Here is a 22,130-nt window from a genome sequence, read left to right as displayed (position 1 = left end):
GCCACGCGATGTTGCAGAGACGTGTCAACCAAGACAGTCCTACAACATCCAGATACTTTAGGTACTCAGGGCGGATCTCATCCACCCCCGGAGCCACTGAGGAGTTTGCGAACAACCTCAGTGACTTCAGCTTGGGTGATGGATGAGCCAGCCTCTGAGTCCCCGGTCTCTACTTCCTCTTCGGAAGACGTGACTGAGGGATTAAGGAGATCCTCAAAGTATTCCTTCCACCGTCCGACGACATCACCAGTCGAGGTCAGCAGGCCTCCACCCGCACCGTAAACGGTGTTGGTGAAGCACTGCTTCCTCCTCCTGAGGCGCCGGACGGTTTGACAGAATTTCTTTGAGGCCGACCGATAGTCCTCCTCCATGGCCTCCCCGAACTCCTCCCAGGCCCGGGTTTTTGCCTCTGCAACAGCACGAGCCGCGGCTCGCTTGGCCTGCCGATACCTGTCGATGACCTCCTGAGACCCACAAGCCAGAGTGGCCTGATAGGCCTCCTTCTTCAGTCTGACGGCATCCCTTACTTCCGGTGTCCACCACCGGGTTCGGAGGTTGCCGCCACGACAGGCACCGGAGACCTTGCGACCACAGCTCCGAGCAGCCGCATCAACAATGGAGGCGGAGAACATGGTCCACTCGGACTCAATGTCCCCAGCCTCCCCCGGGACATGGGAGAAGCTCTCCCGGGGGTGCGAGTTGAATACCCTACTGACAGAGGGCTCCACAAGACGTTCCCAACAGACACTCACAATGCGCTTGGGTCTGCCAAGTCTGTCCGGCTTCCTCCTCCGCCAGCGGATCCAACTCACCACCAGGTGGTGATCGGTTGACAACTCTGCCCCTCTCTTCACCCAAGTGTCCAAGACACGCGGCCGGAGGTCTGATGACACGACAACAAAGTCGATCATTGACCTCCGGCCTAGGGTGTCCTGGTGCCATGTGCACTGATGGACCTTGTGCTTGAACATGGTGTTTGTTATGGACAATCCGTGGCTAGCACAGAAGTCCAATAACTGAACACCGCTCGGGTTCAGATCGGGGAAGCCGTTCTTCCCGATCACCCCTCTCCAGGTGTCACTGTCATTGCCCACGTGGGCGTTGAAGTCCCCCAGTAGAACAACGGAGTCCCCGGTCGGTGCACTGTCCAGTACGCCTCCCAAGGACTCCCAAGGACTCCAAGAAGGCCGGGTACTCTGCACTGCTGTTCGGCCCGTAGGCCGCCACAACAGTGAGAGACCTGTCCCCCACCCGAAGGTGGAGGGACGCGACCCTCTCGTTCACTGGGGTGAACTCCAACACGTGGCGGCTGAGCTGAGGGGCTATAAGCCCACACCAGCCCCGCCCACACCAGCCCCGCCCACACCAGCCCGCCGCCTCTCCCCGCGGGCAACACCAGAGAAGTGGAGCGTCCAGCCCCTCTCGAGGAGATGGTTCCAGAGCCCAAACTGTTCGTGGAGGTGAGGCCGACTATATCTAGTCGGTATCGCTCAACCTCCCGCACAAGCTCAGGCTCCTCCCCCCAGCGAGGTGACATTCCATGTCCCCAGAGTTAGTCTCTGTGTCTGGAGATCTGGTCGCCGAGGCCCCTGCCGTCGACTGCCGCCCAGATCTCTCTGCACCGGCCCCTTATGGATCCTCCTGCGGGTGGTGGGCCCACGGGAGGGCGGCCACACGTCGCTCTTTCGGGCTGTGCCCGGCCGGGCCCCGTGGGGTAAGACCCGGCCACCAGGCGCTCGCCATCGAGCACCCATCCCAGGCCTGGCTCCAGGATGGGGCCCCGATGACGCTGATCGGGACGACGTAAACGGCCTTGTTTTTGTTGTCATCATAAGAGGCTTCCGAATCAGAAAAGGTTTATTCCATTGTCAAAGAACAGAATTCACAAACATCAGAACTTACTTTGGTGATTCAGTGCAACATAAAACAATGAACAATGATAAAACAACAAAAGTCAAATAGAACAAACTGAATATCTCAGTATTTAGCAAGACTTTGTTTCCATGGTTATGGTGAAAAGGACTTCAGTAAACTCCTCCGTTCAGCTCCATCATATGACAGAGACAAACAGAACATGTCACATGTTTAGATTATACAAGTCATAGAACACACACTTAATATGTGACACATGTGTCTCTTTTGTAGAACAATTATTATTTAGTTTTTTTGGTCATAACAATCAGACATAAATTGTTATTTTATAAATTCAAAATACTGATTCTACTGTTTACTTTTAGTCAATGCAAAAGTTATTCTTAAAATACCTTTTGCTTTGGAGTCGTCAGGAGTTTACTTGAGATGACTCTGTCTGCTATGACCTGTAGTGACCTGCAGTGTCCTGCAGTGACCTGTAGTGACCTGTAGTGACCTGCAGTGACCTGTAGAGCTCCGGTCAGCACAGACAAGGACCAGACTCACTGCTCTGGACGCTCAGCTCTGCTCTGGACGCTCAGCTCTGCTCTGGACGCTCAGCTCTGCTCTGGACGCTCAGCTCTGCTCTGGACGCTCAGCTCTGCTCTGGACGGCTGCTTCACTCTGGAGAAGATGAGAAGATAATCATTAGAACATGGATCATGTTGTAAAAAGTGGAATATGTTATGACACATTTACATTTGGCTGTAACACAAAAGTTCCTCTTTTCACATCATTTTTAAAGCTCGAACCTGAAGTCGTTACTTATGCATAAGTTTAATTTACACTTCATATGGAACGATGTGTGAAACATGAGGAATGACAAACAAACACAACTTACGTGTATCGTGGTCTCGTTGTGTCGTTCCTCTGCTTGTGTTTAGTTTCCGTCACTTGTTCTTCTGCTTGTGTTTAGTTTCCGTCACTTGTTCTTCTGCTTGTGTTTAGTTTCCGTCACGTGTTCTTCTGCTTGTGTTTAGTTTCCGTCACTTGTTCTTCTGCTTGTGTTTAGTTTCCGTCACTTGTTCTTCTGCTTGTGTTTAGTTTCCGTCACGTTCTTCTGCTTGTGTTTAGTTTCCGTCACATGTTCTTCTGCTTGTGTTTAGTTTCCGTCACGTGTTCTTCTGCTTGTGTTTAGTTTCCGTCACTTGTTCTTCTGCTTGTGTTTAGTTTCCGTCACTTGTTCTTCTGCTTGTGTTTAGTTTCCGTCACTTGTTCTTCTGCTTGTGTTTAGTTTCCGTCACGTTCTTCTGCTTGTGTTTAGTTTCCGTCACGTTCTTCTGCTTGTGTTTAGTTTCCGTCACGTTCTTCTGCTTGTGTTTAGTTTCCGTCACGTGTTCTTCTGCTTGTGTTTAGTTTCCGTCACATGTTCTTCTGCTTGTGTTTAGTTTCCGTCACATGTTCTTCTGCTTGTGTTTAGTTTCCGTCACGTTCTTCTGCTTGTGTTTAGTTTCCGTCACTTGTTCTTCTGCTTGTGTTTAGTTTCCGTCACGTTCTTCTGCTTGTGTTTAGTTTCCGTCACGTGTTCCTCTGCTTGTGTTTAGTTTCCGTCACATGTTCTTCTGCTTGTGTTTAGTTTCCGTCACATGTTCTTCTGCTTGTGTTTAGTTTCCGTCACATGTTCTTCTGCTTGTGTTTAGTTTCCGTCACATGTTCTTCTGCTTGTGTTTAGTTTCCGTCACTTGTTCTTCTGCTTGTGTTTAGTTTCCGTCACATGTTCTTCTGCTTGTGTTTAGTTTCCGTCACATGTTCTTCTGCTTGTGTTTAGTTTCCGTCACATGTTCTTCTGCTTGTGTTTAGTTTCCGTCACGTGTTCTTCTGCTTGTGTTTAGTTTCCGTCACGTGTTCTTCTGCTTGTGTTTAGTTTCCGTCACATGTTCTTCTGCTTGTGTTTAGTTTCCGTCACGTGTTCTTCTGCTTGTGTTTAGTTTCCGTCACATGTTCTTCTGCTTGTGTTTAGTTTCCGTCACATGTTCTTCTGCTTGTGTTTAGTTTCCGTCACTTGTTCTTCTGCTTGTGTTTAGTTTCCGTCACGTGTTCTTCTGCTTGTGTTTAGTTTCCGTCACATGTTCTTCTGCTTGTGTTTAGTTTCCGTCACGTGTTCTTCTGCTTGTGTTTAGTTTCCGTCACGTTCTTCTGCTTGTGTTTAGTTTCCGTCACGTGTTCTTCTGCTTGTGTTTAGTTTCCGTCACGTGTTCTTCTGCTTGTGTTTAGTTTCCGTCACTTGTTCTTCTGCTTGTGTTTAGTTTCCGTCACATGTTCTTCTGCTTGTGTTTAGTTTCCGTCACGTGTTCTTCTGCTTGTGTTTAGTTTCCGTCACTTGTTCTTCTGCTTGTGTTTAGTTTCCGTCACATGTTCTTCTGCTTGTGTTTAGTTTCCGTCACGTTCTTCTGCTTGTGTTTAGTTTCCGTCACGTTCTTCTGCTTGTGTTTAGTTTCCGTCACGTTCTTCTGCTTGTGTTTAGTTTCCGTCACGTGTTCTTCTGCTTGTGTTTAGTTTCCGTCACGTGTTCTTCTGCTTGTGTTTAGTTTCCGTCACATGTTCTTCTGCTTGTGTTTAGTTTCCGTCACGTGTTCTTCTGCTTGTGTTTAGTTTCCGTCACGTGTTCTTCTGCTTGTGTTTAGTTTCCGTCACGTGTTCTTCTGCTTGTGTTTAGTTTCCGTCACGTGTTCTTCTGCTTGTGTTTAGTTTCCGTCACGTGTTCTTCTGCTTGTGTTTAGTTTCCGTCACTTGTTCTTCTGCTTGTGTTTAGTTTCCGTCACATGTTCTTCTGCTTGTGTTTAGTTTCCGTCACGTGTTCTTCTGCTTGTGTTTAGTTTCCGTCACGTGTTCTTCTGCTTGTGTTTAGTTTCCGTCACTTGTTCTTCTGCTTGTGTTTAGTTTCCGTCACATGTTCTTCTGCTTGTGTTTAGTTTCCGTCACGTGTTCTTCTGCTTGTGTTTAGTTTCCGTCACGTGTTCTTCTGCTTGTGTTTAGTTTCCGTCACGTGTTCTTCTGCTTGTGTTTAGTTTCCGTCACTTGTTCTTCTGCTTGTGTTTAGTTTCCGTCACATGTTCTTCTGCTTGTGTTTAGTTTCCGTCACGTGTTCTTCTGCTTGTGTTTAGTTTCCGTCACTTGTTCTTCTGCTTGTGTTTAGTTTCCGTCACTTGTTCTTCTGCTTGTGTTTAGTTTCCGTCACGTGTTCTTCTGCTTGTGTTTAGTTTCCGTCACGTGTTCTTCTGCTTGTGTTTAGTTTCCGTCACTTGTTCTTCTGCTTGTGTTTAGTTTCCGTCACATGTTCTTCTGCTTGTGTTTAGTTTCCGTCACGTGTTCTTCTGCTTGTGTTTAGTTTCCGTCACGTGTTCTTCTGCTTGTGTTTAGTTTCCGTCACTTGTTCTTCTGCTTGTGTTTAGTTTCCGTCACGTGTTCTTCTGCTTGTGTTTAGTTTCCGTCACATGTTCTTCTGCTTGTGTTTAGTTTCCGTCACATGTTCTTCTGCTTGTGTTTAGTTTCCGTCACGTTCTTCTGCTTGTGTTTAGTTTCCGTCACGTGTTCTTCTGCTTGTGTTTAGTTTCCGTCACGTTCTTCTGCTTGTGTTTAGTTTCCGTCACGTGTTCTTCTGCTTGTGTTTAGTTTCCGTCACGTGTTCTTCTGCTTGTGTTTAGTTTCCGTCACATGTTCTTCTGCTTGTGTTTAGTTTCCGTCACGTGTTCTTCTGCTTGTGTTTAGTTTCGCTCGGTGCGCGTACACTGTTCTCCGGGAGGTTAAAAATGTTCTATTCTATTTTATTTTTTGACTAAAAATTTTTTTGCATTTTCGGTCATTTTAGAGGCCGAACTCCTGAAATTGTCCGACCAAAAGGCTGCATTCTGCGAAGTGGCCACTACTCACTTTGGAGCCAGAGGCAGAGGGGGCGTGGCCCATCCAGATCATATAGTACATCCATGACATACATACATACATTCAGACGCTCTGTTTTCAATGGCACGTCGCACATTGATGACATCACAGAGGGATTCTGTTTAAGAACTCAGCTCTACTTCCTGTCATTTTACACTTCTGGGTTTTACGCTATATCCGACCAAACTGTACGATTGTATATTTATCATTTAGTAGAAGTCGTAATGTATCGAGTTAATCCTATTTTTTATTCATACTTATTTTAGTTTTTTTGCCTTTATAGTTTCATGTTGCACCTTAAGCAAGTTCCGAGTTTTGAGCTTTTGTTTTTGTTCACTGACAAAGGCAATAAACCTTTTCTGATTCTGATGTGAAATCTGTTCAATATTATATTTATTATATTATATTTCAGATATATTATATAACATATATATTTCATTTTCAATAACAACATATTTAGTCCATCATAACAAACAAAACAAGGCCGAAAGTCGAGAGGAAACTTGGCCTGGACCTTCACTCTGGTTTAGCTCTGGTTTAGCTCTGGTTTAGTCCTGGTTTAGTCCTGGTTTAGTCCTGGTTTAGTCCTGGTTTAGCTCTGGTTTAGTCCTGGTTTAGTCCTGGTTTAGCTCTGGTTTAGTCCTGGTTTAGTTCTGGTTTAGTCCTGGTTTAGTTCTGGTTTAGTCCTGGTTTAGTTCTGGTTTAGTTCTGGTTTAGCTCTGGTTTAGCTCTGGTTTAGTTCTGGTTTAGTTTTGGTTTAGTCCTGGTTTAGTTCTGGTTTAGTCCTATTTTAGCTCTGGTTTAGTCCTGGTTTAGCTCTGGTTTAGTTCTGGTTTAGTCCTGGTTTAGTTCTGGTTTAGTCCTGGTTTAGTTCTGGTTTAGCTCTGGTTTAGTCCTGGTTTAGCTCTGGTTTAGTTCTGGTTTAGTTCTGGCTTAGCTCTGGTTTAGTCCTGTTTTAGTTCTGGTTTAGCTCTGGTTTAGTTCTGGTTTAGTTCTGGTTTAGTCCTGGTTTAGTTCTGGTTTAGCTCTGGTTTAGCTCTGCTTTAGCCCTGCTTTAACCCTGCTTTAGCCATGCTTTAGCCCTGGTTTAGTCCTGGTTTAGTCCTGGTTTAGACCTGGTTTGGACCTGGTTTAGACCTGGTTAAGTCCTGGTTTAGTCCTGGTTTAATCTTGATTTAGTCCTGGTTTAGTCCTGGTTTAGTCCTGGTTTAGACCTGGTTTAGACCTGGTTTAGTCCTGGTTTGGACCTGGTTTAGTCCTGGTTTAGTCCTGGTTCAGTCCTGGTTTAGCTCTTGTTTAGCCCTGGTTCAGTCCTGGTTTAGCCCTGGTTTAGCCCTGGTTTAGCCCTGGTTTAGCTCTTGTTTAGCCCTGGTTTAGCCCTGGTTTAGCCCTGGTTTAGCTCTTGTTTAGACCTGGTTTGGTCCTGGTTTAGTCCTGGTTTAGACCTGGTTTAATCTTGATTTAGACCTGGTTTAATCTTGATTTAGACCTGGTTTAGTCCTGGTTTAGTCCTGGTTTAGTCCTGGTTCAGTCCTGGTTTAGCTCTTGTTTAGCCCTGGTTCAGTCCTGGTTTAGCTCTTGTTTAGCCCTGGTTTAGCTCTGCTTTAGCCCTGGTTTAGCTCTGCTTTAGCCCTGGTTTAGCTCTGGCTCTCCTCAGGTCCAGTCCTCGGTGGCGGTCGGGACCCCGGACTACATTTCTCCTGAAATCCTTCAGGCGATGGAGGCGGGACGAGGTCGTTACGGTCCAGAGTGCGACTGGTGGTCTTTAGGTGTCTGCGTCTACGAGATGCTCTACGGGGAGACGCCCTTCTATGCCGAGAGTCTGCTGGAGACCTACGGGAAGATCATGAACCACCAGGTATAGAACCTTTATAAGACCCTAAGTAGATCATGAACCATCGAGTTTAGACCCTTTATAAGACCCTAACTAGATCATGAACCACCCTTTATAAGACCCTAAATAGATCATGAACCACCAGGTTCAGACCCTTTACAAGACCCTAAGTAGATCATGAACCACCAGTTATAGACCCTTTATTAGACCCTAAGTAAATCATGAACCACCAGGTATAGACCCTTTATTAGACCCTAAGTAGATCATGAACCACCAGGTATAGAACCTTTATAAGACCCTAAATAGATCATGAACCACCAGGTTTAGAACCTTTATAAGACCCTAAGTAGTTAATGAACCACCAGTTATAGACCCTTTATAAGACCCTAAGTAGATCATGAACCACCAGGTATAGACCCTTTATTAGACCCTAAGTAAATCATGAACCACCAGGTATAGACCCTTTATAAGACCCTAAGTAGATCATGAACCACCAGGTATAGACCCTTTATAAGACCCTAACTAGATCATGAACCACCATTTATAGAACCTTTATAAGACCCTAAGTAGATCATGAACCACCAGGTATAGAACCTTTATATCACCCTTAGTAGATCATGAACCACCAGGTATAGAACCTTTATAAGACCCTAACTAGATCATGAACCACCAGGTATAGACCCTTTATAAGACCCTAAGTAGATCATGAACCACCAGGTATAGACCCTTTATTAGACCCTAAGTAGATCATGGACCACCAGTTATAGACCCTTTATAAGACCCTAAGTAGATCATGAACCACCAGGTATAGACCCTTTATTAGACCCTAAGTAAATCATGAACACCAGGTATAGACCCTTTATAAGACCCTAAGTAGATCATGAACCACCAGGTATAGACCCTTTATAAGACCCTTTATAAGACCCTAAGTAGATCATGAACCACCAGGTTTAGAACCTTTATAAGACCCTAAGTAGTTAATGAACCACCAGTTATAGACCCTTTATAAGACCCTAAGTAGATCATGAACCACCAGGTATAGACCCTTTATTAGACCCTAAGTAAATCATGAACCACCAGGTATAGAACCTTTATAAGACCCTAACTAGATCATGAACCACCAGGTATAGACCCTTTATTAGACCCTAAGTAGATCATGAACCACCAGGTATAGAACCTTTATAAGACCCTAACTAGATCATGAACCACCAGTTATAGAACCTTTATAAGACCCTTAGTAGATCATGAACCACCAGGTATAGACCCTTTATAAGACCCTAAGTAGATCATGAACCACCAGGTATAGACCGTTTATTAGACCCTAAGTAGATCATGGACCACCAGGTATAGACCCCTATAAGACCCTAAGTAGATCATGAACCACCAGGTATAGACCCTTTATTAGACCCTAAGTAGATCATGGACCACCAGGTATAGACCTTTTATAAGACCCTAAGTAGAACCAGACCTGGACTAAACAGTGAAGCGTCTTTTAATGTCTTTAGAATCCGGCCCGCCAAACATGCCAAGTAATATGTTTTTTGGTTTGTTTTGTTGTTGTTGCCCTGAGGCATCTGTGTGCGCTTGTGTCCTTAATAAATATGATGTGAAATTAATTAAATAATAGATTCCATAGCCTATATTTGACATAAAAGTGATATTTTATTTGATATTTAATTAAAATTTATTTTTTTCCACACAATGATGGCCGGCCCTCTGGCCTATGGTCATGAGCTTTAATGACCCAAAGGACAAGATTGCATATACAAGTGGTCGAAATGAGTTTCCTCCGCCGGGTGGCTGGGCGCTCTCTTAGAGATAAGGGGAGGAGCTCAGTCACACGGGAGGACCTCGGAGTAGAGCTGCTGCTCCTCCACATCTTCTTCTTGTCCCGGGCCGGGTCGCGGGGGCAGCAGTCTATGCAGGGACTCCCAGACTTCCCTCTCCCCAGACACCTCCTCCAGGGGGATCCCGAGGTGTTCCCAGGCCAGAGAGACATAGTCCCTCCAGCGTGTCCTGGGTCTTCCCGGTGGGACACGCCCAAAACACCTCCCCAGATACATGTTTATTTTACACTCCAATTCAATACAATTCATCCAGTGTCCTTAAACACATGTCCCAGCCTCCCGTGTCCTTAGACACATGTCCAAGCGTCCTGTGTCCCTAGACACATGTCCCAGCGTCCCGTGCCTTAGACACATGTCCCAGCGTCCCGTGCCTTAGACACATATCCCAGCCTCCCGTGTCCTTAAACACATGTCCCAGCGTCCTGTGTCCTTAAACACATGTCCCAGCGTCCCGTGTCCTTAAACACATGTCCCAGCGTCCTGTGTCCTTAAACACATGTCCCAGCGTCCTGTGTCCTTAAACACATGTCCCAGCCTCCCGTGTCCTTAAACACATGTCCCAGCGTCCTGTGTCCTTAAACACATGTCCCAGCCTCCCGTGTCCTTAAACACATGTCCCAGCCTCCCGTGTCCTTAAACACATGTCCTAGCGTCCTGTGTCCTTAAACACATGTCCCAGTGTCTCGTGTCCTTAGACACATGTCCCAGCCTCCCGTGTCCTTAAACACATGTCCCAGCCTCCCGTGTCCTTAAACACATGTCCCAGCGTCCCGTGTCCTTAAACACATGTCCCGTGTCCTTAGACGCATGTCCCAGTGTCCCGTGTCCTAAGACACATGTCCAAGCGTCCTGTGTCCTTAGACACATGTCCCAGCGTCCCGTGCCTTAGACACATGTCCCAGCGTCCTGTGTCCTTAGACACATGTCCCAGCGTCCCGTGTCCTTAGACACATATCCCAGCGTCCCGTGTCCTTAAACACATGTCCCAGCGTCCCCTGTCCTTAGACACATGTCCCAGCGTCCCGTGTCCTTAGACACATGTCCCAGCGTCCCGTGTCCTTAGACACATGTCCCAAGCTGGTTCAGATCCTGGTCTTGTTTCTGGTTCACATGCCGGTCTAAACCTTGTCTCCTGGTCTTGTTTCTGGGTCTTGTCTCCTGGCGCTTGTCCCAGTTCGGTCTAAATCTGGACTGGAGCAGGTCCGGTCTCTCTGGACTCTGATCTTCAGTTCAATTCTATTTATTTTTCAAAATCACAACATTAGTTTCCTTGAAGTCGACAGTGAAAAACAGATTAAAAAATGTCATCACCAGGGGGGTCTAACCTGCGGCCCCCAGCCGCTTAAACCTGGCCCGGGCCCCCCAGCCGCTTAAACCTGGCCCGGGCCCCGCAGCCGCTTAAACCTGGCCCGGGCCCCGCAGCCGCTTAAACCTGGCCCGGGCCCCGCAGCCGCTTAAACCTGGCCCGGGCCCCGCAGCCGCTTAAACCTGGCCCGGGCCCCCCAGACGTTTAACCTGGCCCGATATATTGCGCTTTTATCGCTAGAACTACGATACCCACAGTCCTTTGCAGCAGCCGCCCTCGCACTGCTCAGCTCGTGCACTAAACTAGAGCTGAGCAGAAGTCTGAGCGAGGAAAGAGACGTGTGGTCCTTGTGAACGTTGGAGCTAACGTGGAACTAACGTGGAGCTAACGTGGAGCTAACGTGGAGCTAACGTGGAACTAACGTGGAGCTAACGTGTAACTAACGTGGAGCTAACGTGGAACTAACGTGGAGCTAACATGGAGCTAACGTGGAGCTAACGTGGAGCTAATGTGGAGCTAACGTAGAGCTAACGTGGAGCTAACGTGGAGCTAACGTGGAGCTAACGTGGAGCTAACGTGGAGCTAATGTGGAGCTAACGTAGAGCTAACGTGGAGCTAACGTGGAGCTAACGTGGAGCTACAGTGGAGCTAACGAGAGGGCAGTGTCCAGCAGAGGGCAGTGTCCAGCAGTGGGGCAGTGTCCAGCAGAGGGCAGTGTCCAGCTGTGGGGCAGTATCCAGCAGAGAGCAGTGTCCAGCAGAGGGTAGTGTCCAGCTGTGGGGCAGTGTCCAGCAGAGAGCAGTGTCCAGCAGTGGGGCAGTGTCCAGCAGAGGGCAGTGTCCAGCAGAGAGCAGTGTCCAGCTGTGGGGCAGTGTCCAGCAGAGGGTAGTGTCCAGCTGTGGGGCAGTGTCCAGCAGAGAGCAGTGTCCAGCTGTGGGGCAGTATCCAGCAGAGAGCAGTGTCCAGCAGAGGGTAGTGTCCAGCAGTGGGGCAGTGTCCAGCAGAGGGCAGTGTCCAGCAGAGAGCAGTGTCCAGCTGTGGGGCAGTGTCCAGCAGAGGGTAGTGTCCAGCTGTGGGGCAGTGTCCAGCAGAGAGCAGTGTCCAGCAGAGGGTAGTGTCCAGCTGTGGGGCAGTGTCCAGCAGAGAGCAGTGTCCAGCAGAGAGCAGTGTCCAGCAGTGGGGCAGTGTCCAGCAGAGAGCAGTGTCCAGCAGTGGGGCAGTGTCCAGCAGAGGGCAGTGTCCAGCAGAGGGCAGTGTCCAGCTGTGGGGCAGTGTCCAGCAGAGAGCAGTGTCCAGCAGAGGGTAGTGTCCAGCTGTGGGGCAGTGTCCAGCAGAGAGCAGTGTCCAGCAGAGAGCAGTGTCCAGCAGAGGGCAGTGTCCAGCAGAGAGCAGTGTCCAGCAGAGGGTAGTGTCCAGCATTGGGGCAGTGTCCAGCAGAGGGCAGTGTCCAGCAGAGGGCAGTGTCCAGCAGAGGGCAGTGTCCAGCAGAGGGCAGTGTCAGCTGTTCCAGGCCCTCCTGGTGTTAGTCCTGATGTCTCTGTTGTGGTGTCTTCAGGACCGCCTGGCGTTCCCCGCTCACGTCTCAGATGTGTCGGACTCGGCTCGGGACCTGATCCAGCTCCTGCTCTGTCCTCGTGAGTCCAGACTGGGCCTCAGAGGGATCCAGGACTTTAAAGATCACTCCTTCTTCTCTGGGATCGACTGGGACCAGATCCGGACCACAGCAGCGCCCTACATCCCCGACGTGTCCTCGCCCACGGACACCTCCAACTTCGATGTGGACGACGAATTGCTCAAAAACCCCGTAAGACCTGGTTTAGTCCCGACGACTCGCTTAAGAACCCAGTTAGACCTGGTTTAATCCTGCTTTAGACCGACGACACGCTCAAGAACCCAGTTAGACCTGGTTTAATCCCGCTTTAGACCGACATCACGCTCAAGAACCCAGTTAGACCTGGACTGGGACTAGACCAGGACCAAGACTAGACCTGGTTCAGACTGTTTCTCTCTTCAGGAGGTCAGCGCTCCCGTCGCTCCCAGCAGTTTCTCTGGACAGCAGCTTCCATTCGTGGGCTTCACTTACACCTGTCCCAGTGGGCGTGGCCTGAGCATGACAGGTGTGACAGGTGAGGGCTTGTCCCGGGGGGCGGAGCTCGAGCAGAAGATCCAAAAACTGGAGCGAGAGAAACAAGAACTTCACCAGAAACTTTCAGGTCAGAACAGAGTCACAATGATAGACTTTATATGAACTCTTTAGTGCAGCTGCAGCGCCCCCGTGTGGTCACATGTGGTCTTTAGTGCAGCTGTAGCGCCCTTGCTTGGTCACGTGTGGTCTTTAGTGCAGCTGTAGCGCCCTCGTGTGGTCACGTGTGGTCTTTAGTGTAGCTGCAGCGCCCTCGTGTGGTCACGTGTGGTCTTTTGTGCAGCTGTAGCGCCCTCGCTTGGTCACGTGTGGTCTTTAGTGCAGCTGTAGCGCCCTCGTGTGGTCACATGTGGTCTTTAGTGCAGCTGTAGCGCCCTCATGTGGTCACGTGTGGTCTTTAGTGCAGCTGCAGCGCCCTCGTGCGGTCTTTAGTGCAGCTGCAGTGCCCTCGTGTGGTCACGTGTGGTCTTTAGTGCAGCTGCAGCGCCCCCGTGTGGTCACGTGTGGTCTTTAGTGCAGCTGCAGCGCCCCCGTGTGGTCACGTGTGGTCTTTAGTGCAGCTGCAGCGCCCTCGTGTGGTCACGTGTGGTCTTTAGTGCAGCTGCAGCGCCCTCGTGTGGTCACGTGTGGTCTTTAGTGCAGCTGCAGCGCCCCCGTGTGGTCACGTGTGGTCTTTAGTGCAGCTGCAGCGCCCTCGTGTGGTCACCTGTGGTCTTTAGTGCAGCTGCAGCGCCCCCGTGTGGTCACCTGTGGTCTTTAGTGCAGCGCCCCTGTGTGGTCACGTGTGGTCTTTAGTGCAGCAGCAGCGCCCTCGTGTGGTCTTTAGTGCAGCTGCAGCGCCCCTGTGTGGTCACGTGTGGTCTTTAGTGCAGCTGCAGCGCCCTCGTGTGGTCTTTAGTGCAGCTGCAGCGCCCCTGTGTGGTCACGTGTGGTCTTTAGTGCAGCAGCAGCGCCCTCGTGTGGTCTTTAGTGCAGCTGCAGCGCCCACGTGTGGTCTTTAGTGCAGCTGCAGCGCCCCTGTGTGGTCACGTGTGGTCTTTAGTGCAGCTGCAGCGCCCCTGTGTGGTCACTTGTGGTCTTTAGTGCAGCTGCAGCGCCCTCATGTGGTCTTTAGTGCAGCTGCAGCGCCCACGTGTGGTCTTTAGTGCAGCTGCAGCGCCCTCGTGTGGTCATGTGTGGTCTTTAGTGAAGCTGCAGCGCCCTCGTGTGGTCATGTGTGGTCTTTAGTGCAGCTGCAGCGCCCCCGTGTGGTCACGTGTGGTCTTTTGTGCAGCTGTAGCGCCCTCGCTTGGTCACGTGTGGTCTTTAGTGCAGCTGTAGCGCCCTCATGTGGTCACGTGTGGTCTTTAGTGCAGCTGCAGCGCCCTCGTGTGGTCTTTAGTGCAGCTGCAGCGCCCCCGTGTGGTCACGTGTGGTCTTTAGTGCAGCTGCAGCGCCCTCGTGTGGTCACGTGTGGTCTTTAGTGCAGCTGCAGCGCCCTCGTGTGGTCACGTGTGGTCTTTAGTGCAGCTGCAGCGCCCCCGTGTGGTCACCTGTGGTCTTTAGTGCAGCTGCAGCGCCCCCGTGTGGTCACCTGTGGTCTTTAGTGCAGCGCCCCTGTGTGGTCACGTGTGGTCTTTAGTGCAGCAGCAGCGCCCTCGTGTGGTCTTTAGTGCAGCTGCAGCGCCCCTGTGTGGTCACGTGTGGTCTTTAGTGCAGCTGCAGCGCCCTTGTGTGGTCTTTAGTGCAGCTGCAGCGCCCCTGTGTGGTCACGTGTGGTCTTTAGTGCAGCAGCAGCGCCCTCGTGTGGTCTTTAGTGCAGCTGCAGCGCCCACGTGTGGTCTTTAGTGCAGCTGCAGCGCCCCTGTGTGGTCACGTGTGGTCTTTAGTGCAGCTGCAGCGCCCTCGTGTGGTCTTTAGTGCAGCTGCAGCGCCCCTGTGTGGTCACGTGTGGTCTTTAGTGCAGCTGCAGCGCCCTCATGTGGTCTTTAGTGCAGCTGCAGCGCCCACGTGTGGTCTTTAGTGCAGCTGCAGCGCCCTCGTGTGGTCACGTGTGGTCTTTAGTGCAGCTGCAGCGCCCTCGTGTGGTCTTTAGTGCAGCTGCAGCGCCCACGTGTGGTCTTTAGTGCAGCTGCAGCGCCCTCGTGTGGTCACGTGTGGTCTTTAGTGCAGCTGCAGCGCCCTCGTGTGGTCACGTGTGGTCTTTAGTGCAGCTGCAGCGCCCACGTGTGGTCTTTAGTGCAGCTGCAGCGCCCTCGTGTGGTCACGTGTGGTCTTTAGTGCAGCTGCAGCGCCCTCGTGTGGTCACGTGTGGTCTTTAGTGCAGCTGCAGCGCCCCCGTGTGGTCACGTGTGGTCTTTAGTGCAGCTGCAGCGCCCTCGTGTGGTCACGTGTGGTCTTTAGTGCAGCTGCAGCGCCCCCGTGTGGTCACGTGTGGTCTTTAGTGCAGCTGCAGCGCCCCCGTGTGGTCACGTGTGGTCTTTAGTGCAGCTGCAGCGCCCCCGTGTGGTCACGTGTGGTCTTTAGTGCAGCTGCAGCGCCCTCGTGTGGTCACGTGTGGTCTTTAGTGCAGCTGCAGCGCCCACGTGTGGTCTTTAGTGCAGCTGCAGCGCCCTCGTGTGGTCACGTGTGGTCTTTAGTGCAGCTGCAGCGCCCCCGTGTGGTCTTTAGTGCAGCTGCAGCGCCCTCGTGTGGTCACGTGTGGTCTTTAGTGCAGCTGCAGCGCCCTCGTGTGGTCACGTGTGGTCTTTAGTGCAGCTGCAGCGCCCCTGTGTGGTCACGTGTGGTCTTTAGTGCAGCTGCAGCGCCCTCATGTGGTCTTTAGTGCAGCTGCAGCGCCCACGTGTGGTCTTTAGTGCAGCTGCAGCGCCCTCGTGTGGTCACGTGTGGTCTTTAGTGCAGCTGCAGCGCCCTCGTGTGGTCTTTAGTGCAGCTGCAGCGCCCACGTGTGGTCTTTAGTGCAGCTGCAGCGCCCTCGTGTGGTCACGTGTGGTCTTTAGTGCAGCTGCAGCGCCCTCGTGTGGTCACGTGTGGTCTTTAGTGCAGCTGCAGCGCCCTCGTGTGGTCACGTGTGGTCTTTAGTGCAGCTGCAGCGCCCCCGTGTGGTCACGTGTGGTCTTTAGTGCAGCTGCAGCGCCCTCGTGTGGTCACGTGTGGTCTTTAGTGCAGCTGCAGCGCCCCCGTGTGGTCACGTGTGGTCTTTAGTGCAGCTGCAGCGCCCCCGTGTGGTCACGTGTGGTCTTTAGTGCAGCTGCAGCGCCCCCGTGTGGTCACGTGTGGTCTTTAGTGCAGCTGCAGCGCCCTCGTGTGGTCACGTGTGGTCTTTAGTGCAGCTGCAGCGCCCACGTGTGGTCTTTAGTGCAGCTGCAGCGCCCTCGTGTGGTCACGTGTGGTCTTTAGTGCAGCTGCAGCGCCCTCGTGTGGTCACGTGTGGTCTTTAGTGCAGCTGCAGCGCCCCCGTGTGGTCTTTAGTGCAGCTGCAGCGCCCTCGTGTGGTCACGTGTGGTCTTTAGTGCAGCTGCAGCGCCCTCGTGTGGTCACGTGTGGTCTTTAGTGCAGCTGCAGCGCCCCCGTGTGGTCACGTGTGGTCTTTAGTGCAGCTGCAGCGCCCTCGTGTGGTCACGTGTGGTCTTTAGTGCAGCTGCAGCGCCCTCGTGTGGTCACGTGTGGTCTTTAGTGCAGCTGCAGCGCCCCCGTGTGGTCACGTGTGGTCTTTAGTGCAGCTGCAGCGCCCTTGTGTGGTCACGTGTGGTCTTTAGTGCAGCTGCAGCGCCCCCGTGTGGTCACGTGTGGTCTTTAGTGCAGCTGCAGCGCCCTCGTGTGGTCACGTGTGGTCTTTAGTGCAGCTGCAGCGCCCCCGTGTGGTCTTGTGTGGTCCCATGTGGTCTTTGTGTGTTGCAGAGTTTTCTCAGCCTCAGACTCGAGCTGGAACTTTGTCTCGAGAAAAAGAAATTAAAAAACTCAATGAAGAAGTCGAACGCCTCAAGAAGAAACTGACAGGTCAGATCTTCTCTCTCTGATTGGTCTGTCAGAACCTGTTCTCTCTCTTATTGGCTCGTCTAAACCGTTGCAGACTCTGATAGGCTGGAGAAGCAGCTGGAGGAGGCGGTCTCTCTGCGTCAGGACGAAAGCTCCGCCTCCAAACTTCGAACGCTGGAAAAACAAGTCAAGAGTTTGAAACAAGAGAAAGAAGAAACTCACAAGGTACAAACATCAAGGGTTCTGGCTCTCCTCACAGTTCTGGTTCTCCTCACAGTTCTGGCTCTCCTCACAGTTCTGGCTCTCCTCACAGTTCTGGCTCTCCTCACAGTTCTGGCTCTCCTCACAGTTCTGGCTCTCCTCACAGTTCTGGCTCTCCTCACAGTTCTCTTCTTTCACAGCAGCAGGTTCTTTTGTTTAAAGCTGCCATATCATGCTTTTTTCACGTTTCGTAGTCTATCCTAAGTCTATATTTGATCATTTTAACTGGAACAATAAAATATGAGCACATTTTGCCTCTTTTAGCTTCACTCCACTGGAGCCCGTTCATTTTAGGATTCATTAAAACTCTTTTATTTACTTTTAAAGCCTTAAATGGTCCTGCCCCTCCTGACCTCTCCAAGCTGCTACACCCCTACACTCCCAGCCGTTCCCTCAGGTCAGCTGACCAGCTCCTTACAGTGCCACGGGCTAAAGGTCAGAGGTGAACGAGCCTTTGCAGTGGCAGCTCCAGTGGAACAAAGTGCCACTCCCCATAAGAAAAGCCTCTTTTTAAATCACTTCTTAAAACCATCTGTTTTCTCTGGCTCTTAACTCCATGTAGTGTGTAGTATGTGTTTTATACGTGTTGTATGTGTTTTATGTGTTGTATGTTTTATACGTGTTGTATGTGTTTTATGTGTTGTATGTTTTATACGTGTTGTATGTTTTATACGTGTTGTATGTTTTATACGTGTTGTATGTGTTTTATGTGTTGTATGTTTTATACGTGTTGTATGTTTTATACGTGTTGGGAGGGCAGCACCTTTTATTTATTTTATTTTGTTTATTTTTATTCCATTGATTTGTGTTTTGTTTGATTTAATTTTCTATTTGATTTTGTTTTATATCTTATTTTATTACTTTTATCCTATTTTTGCCTCTGTAGTCTTTTATCTTGCTGTGAAGCACTTTGGACCCTCTGGTTGTGTAAATCGTGCTATAGAAATAAAGTGGATTGGATAATAAGTGTTGTGCATCACCCAGAACTTGGACCCTTCACCAACCCGGAAATGCAAACGGCTCGGTTTGATATTCGCCCCCACCCAAGAGCCATCTGGCTCCCCCGCCCACCCCGTGACGTAGTCTCAGAGAGAGCGTGTGTGCCCCGCCCAACCCGTGACGTAGTCTCAGAGAGAGCGTGTGTGCCCCGCCCAACCCGTGACGTAGTCTCAGAGAGAGCGTGTGTGCCCCGCCCAACCCGTGACGTAGTCTCAGAGAGAGCGTGTGTGCCCCGCCCAACCCGTGACGTAGTCTCAGAGAGAGCGTGTGTGCCCCGCCCAACCCGTGACGTAGTCTCAGAGAGAGCGTGTGTGCCCCGCCCACCCCGTGACGTAGTCTCAGAGAGAGCGTGTGTGCCCCGCCCAACCCGTGACGTAGTCTCAGAGAGAGCGTGTGTGCCCCGCCCAACCCGTGACGTAGTCTCAGAGAGAGCGTGTGTGCCCCGCCCACCCCGTGACGTAGTCTCAGAGAGAGCGTGTGTGCCCCGCCCACCCCGTGACGTAGTCTCAGAGAGAGCGTGTGTGCCCCGCCCACCCCGTGACGTAGTCTCAGAGAGAGCGTGTGTGCCCTGCCCACCCCGTGACGTAGTCTCAGAGAGAGCGTGTGTGCCCCGCCCACCCCGTGACGTAGTCTCAGAGAGAGCGTGTGTGCCCCGCCCAACCCGTGACGTAGTCTCAGAGAGCGTGTGTGCCCCGCCCAACCCGTGACGTAGTCTCAGAGAGAGCGTGTGTGCCCCGCCCAACCCGTGACGTAGTCTCAGAGAGAGCGTGTGTGCCCCGCCCAACCCGTGACGTAGTCTCAGAGAGAGCGTGTGTGCCCCGCCCAACCCGTGACGTAGTCTCAGAGAGAGCGTGTGTGCCCCGCCCAACCCGTGACGTAGTCTCAGAGAGAGCGTGTGTGCCCCGCCCACCCCGTGACGTAGTCTCAGAGAGAGCGTGTGTGCCCCGCCCAACCCGTGACGTAGTCTCAGAGAGAGCGTGTGTGCCCCGCCCACCCCGTGACGTAGTCTCAGAGAGAGCGTGTGTGCCCCGCCCACCCCGTGACGTAGTCTCAGAGAGAGCGTGTGTGCCCCGCCCAACCCGTGACGTAGTCTCAGAGAGAGCGTGTGTGCCCCGCCCAACCCGTGACGTAGTCTCAGAGAGAGCGTGTGTGCCCCGCCCACCCCGTGACGTAGTCTCAGAGAGAGCGTGTGTGCCCTGCCCACCCCGTGACGTAGTCTCAGAGAGAGCGTGTGTGCCCCGCCCACCCCGTGACGTAGTCTCAGAGAGAGCGTGTGTGCCCCGCCCACCCCGTGACGTAGTCTCAGAGAGAGCGTGTGTGCCCCGCCCACCCCGTGACGTAGTCTCAGAGAGAGCGTGTGTGCCCCGCCCAACCCGTGACGTAGTCTCAGAGAGAGCGTGTGTGCCCCGCCCACCCCGTGACGTAGTCTCAGAGAGTCTCTTTTGTGTCGTTTAGTTCTTCATGTTCTGGTTCTCCTCACAGTTCTCTTCTTTCACAGCAGCCGGTTCTTTGTTTCATTTAGTTCATGTTCTGGTTCTCCTCACAGTTCTGGTTCTCCTCACAGTTCTCTTCTTTCACAGCAGCCGGTTCTTTGTTTCATTTAGTTCATGTTCTGGTTCTCCTCACACTTCTGGTTCTCCTCACAGTTCTCCTCTCTGGTTCACAGCAGCTGCAGGAGTCCTTGGATCGCCTGCGCGCTCAGAACAAGGAGCTCAGAGAAGCTCATAAGCTGCGTAAACAGGCCATGTCAGAGTTCTCAGAACTGTCTGAGACTCTGGACCAGCTCCGGACCAATGAGAAGAGACTGAACCGGACCATCAGGGACCATCAAGAGCAGCTCCAGAGTCTCTACAGGGAAGCAGAGGAGAACCGGAGCAACCAGGCACGTGTCAGAGAGGTGAGAACGCCAGAGAGGGGAGAACGCCAGAGGGGAGAGAACGCCAGAGAGGTGAGAACGCCAGAGGGGAGAGAACGCCAGAGAGGGGAGAGAACGCCAGAGAGGGGAGAAAACGCCAGAGAGGGGAGAAAACGCCAGAGGGGAGAGAACGCCAGAGAGGGGAGAAAACGCCAGGGAGGTGAGAGAACGCCAGGGAGGTGAGAGAACGCCAGAGAGGTGAGAGAACGCCAGAGAGGTGAGAGAACGCCAGAGAGGTGAGAGAACGCCAGAGAGGTGAGAGAACGCCAGAGAGGGGAGAAAACGCCAGAGAGGGGAGAAAACGCCAGAGAGGGGAGAAAACGCCAGAGGGGAGAGAACGCCAGAGAGGGGAGAGAACGCCAGAGAGGGGAGAAAACGCCAGGGAGGTGAGAGAACGCCAGGGAGGTGAGAGAACGCCAGAGAGGTGAGAGAACGCCAGAGAGGTGAGAGAACGCCAGAGAGGTGAGAGAACGCCAGAGAACGCCAGAGAGGTGAGAGAACGCCAGAGAACGCCAGAGAGGTGAGAGAACGCCAGAGAGGGGAGAGAACGCCAGAGAGGGGAGAAAACGCCAGAGAGGGGAGAAAACGCCAGAGGGGAGAGAACGCCAGAGAGGGGAGAAAACGCCAGGGAGGTGAGAGAACGCCAGGGAGGTGAGAGAACGCCAGAGAGGTGAGAGAACGCCAGAGAGGTGAGAGAACGCCAGAGAGGTGAGAGAACGCCAGAGAGGTGAGAGAACGCCAGAGAGGGGAGAAAACGCCAGAGAGGGGAGAAAACGCCAGAGGGGAGAGAACGCCAGAGAGGGGAGAAAACGCCAGGGAGGTGAGAGAACGCCAGGGAGGTGAGAGAACGCCAGGGAGGTGAGAGAACGCCAGAGAGGTGAGAGAACGCCAGAGAGGTGAGAGAACGCCAGAGAACGCCAGAGAGGTGAGAGAACGCCAGAGAGGTGAGAGAACGCCAGAGAACGCCAGAGAGGTGAGAGAACGCCAGAGAGGTGAGAGAACGCCAGAGAACGCCAGAGAGGTGAGAGAACGCCAGAGAATGCCAGGGAGGTGAGAGAACGCCAGGGAGGGGAGAACGCGCCAGAGGGAGGGGAGAACGTCAGAGGTCATGTGTGTCACTTGATGCAGTGCTGTGGTGTTCCAGCTGGAGGCGCTGTTGGACGAGGCTCGATCTGAGGCTCAGAAAGAGAAGAAGCTCCGAGAAAACAGCGAAGCGTTTGGACGAGAGTTACAGAGCGCAAAGGTACTATTACTGCTACTACTACTATTACTGCTACTGCTACTACTGCTACTACTGCTACTACTACTACTGCTACTACTACTATTACTGCTACTACTACTATTACTGCTACTGCTACTACTGCTACTACTGCTACTACTACTATTACTGCTACTGCTACTACTGCTACTACTGCTACTACTACTACTGCTACTACTACTATTACTGCTACTACTACTACTGCTACTACTACTATTACTGCTACTACTACTATTACTGCTACTACTACTACTACTGCTACTACTACTGCTTCTACTACACTACTTCTACTATTACTGCTACTACTGCTACTACTAGTTCTACTACTACTACTGCTACGGCTGTTAATAATAATACTTTTACTACTACTACTCCTACTTATAAAAATACTATTATTATTACTGCTACTACTACTTATATAAATACTATTATTATTATTACTACTACTGCTACTACTAGTACTACTACTACTACTGATAAAGTACTTTTACTAATACTACTACTACTCTTCTGTTACTTTTAATGGCGGTTAGCAGCACACTGCATTTACGGTCACTTACTGTAGTTTACGTCTTCAAAGTATGTGTTTTACGCTGTACCGTAAAGAGAGCACTACTATTACTAGTAGTAACTTTGTAATTTTGGTGTTAAATTATGTCTGCATTTGATCCAATCAGGTGCTGGGGGTGGAGCTTAATCCTGCTCAGGGGGCAGAGCTGCGGCGACTTAAGGCGGAGCTTGATCGCACTTTGGCCAATCAGGAGGAGCTGCAGCGGCGAGACTCCGCCCACTGCACAGAGATCAAAGAACTGCGCTCACA

General features: G+C 51.5%; 1 protein-coding gene across 4 annotated transcripts in view; it reads left to right on the top strand.

Moving 5' to 3' along the window:
• cdc42bpb (CDC42 binding protein kinase beta (DMPK-like)) overlaps positions 1-22,130 on the top strand; it is a 116,401-nt gene that overhangs the window by 45,845 nt on the left and 48,426 nt on the right. For all 4 annotated transcript variants that reach the window (XM_072462143.1, XM_072462146.1, XM_072462144.1 and 1 more), the window contains 8 exons: positions 7,448-7,648; positions 12,333-12,581; positions 12,792-12,990; positions 16,800-16,898; positions 16,972-17,102; positions 19,804-20,034; positions 21,197-21,295; positions 21,988-22,130. The exon at positions 21,988-22,130 is cut by the window's right edge and continues 87 nt beyond it. In XM_072462143.1, the coding sequence (XP_072318244.1) occupies positions 7,448-7,648; positions 12,333-12,581; positions 12,792-12,990; positions 16,800-16,898; positions 16,972-17,102; positions 19,804-20,034; positions 21,197-21,295; positions 21,988-22,130 (1,352 nt within the window). The remainder of the gene's footprint in view (positions 1-7,447; positions 7,649-12,332; positions 12,582-12,791; positions 12,991-16,799; positions 16,899-16,971; positions 17,103-19,803; positions 20,035-21,196; positions 21,296-21,987) is intronic.

The sequence above is a fragment of the Eucyclogobius newberryi genome, unplaced genomic scaffold, assembly GCF_026437365.1.
Source record: "Eucyclogobius newberryi isolate DKJ021-1_F unplaced genomic scaffold, fEucNew1.0.hap1 SCAF_38, whole genome shotgun sequence".
NCBI classification, from domain to species: Eukaryota; Metazoa; Chordata; class Actinopteri; order Gobiiformes; family Gobiidae; genus Eucyclogobius; species Eucyclogobius newberryi.
Note: the sequence above shows the minus strand (reverse complement) of the source record. Positions and strands in the feature narration are given on the sequence as shown.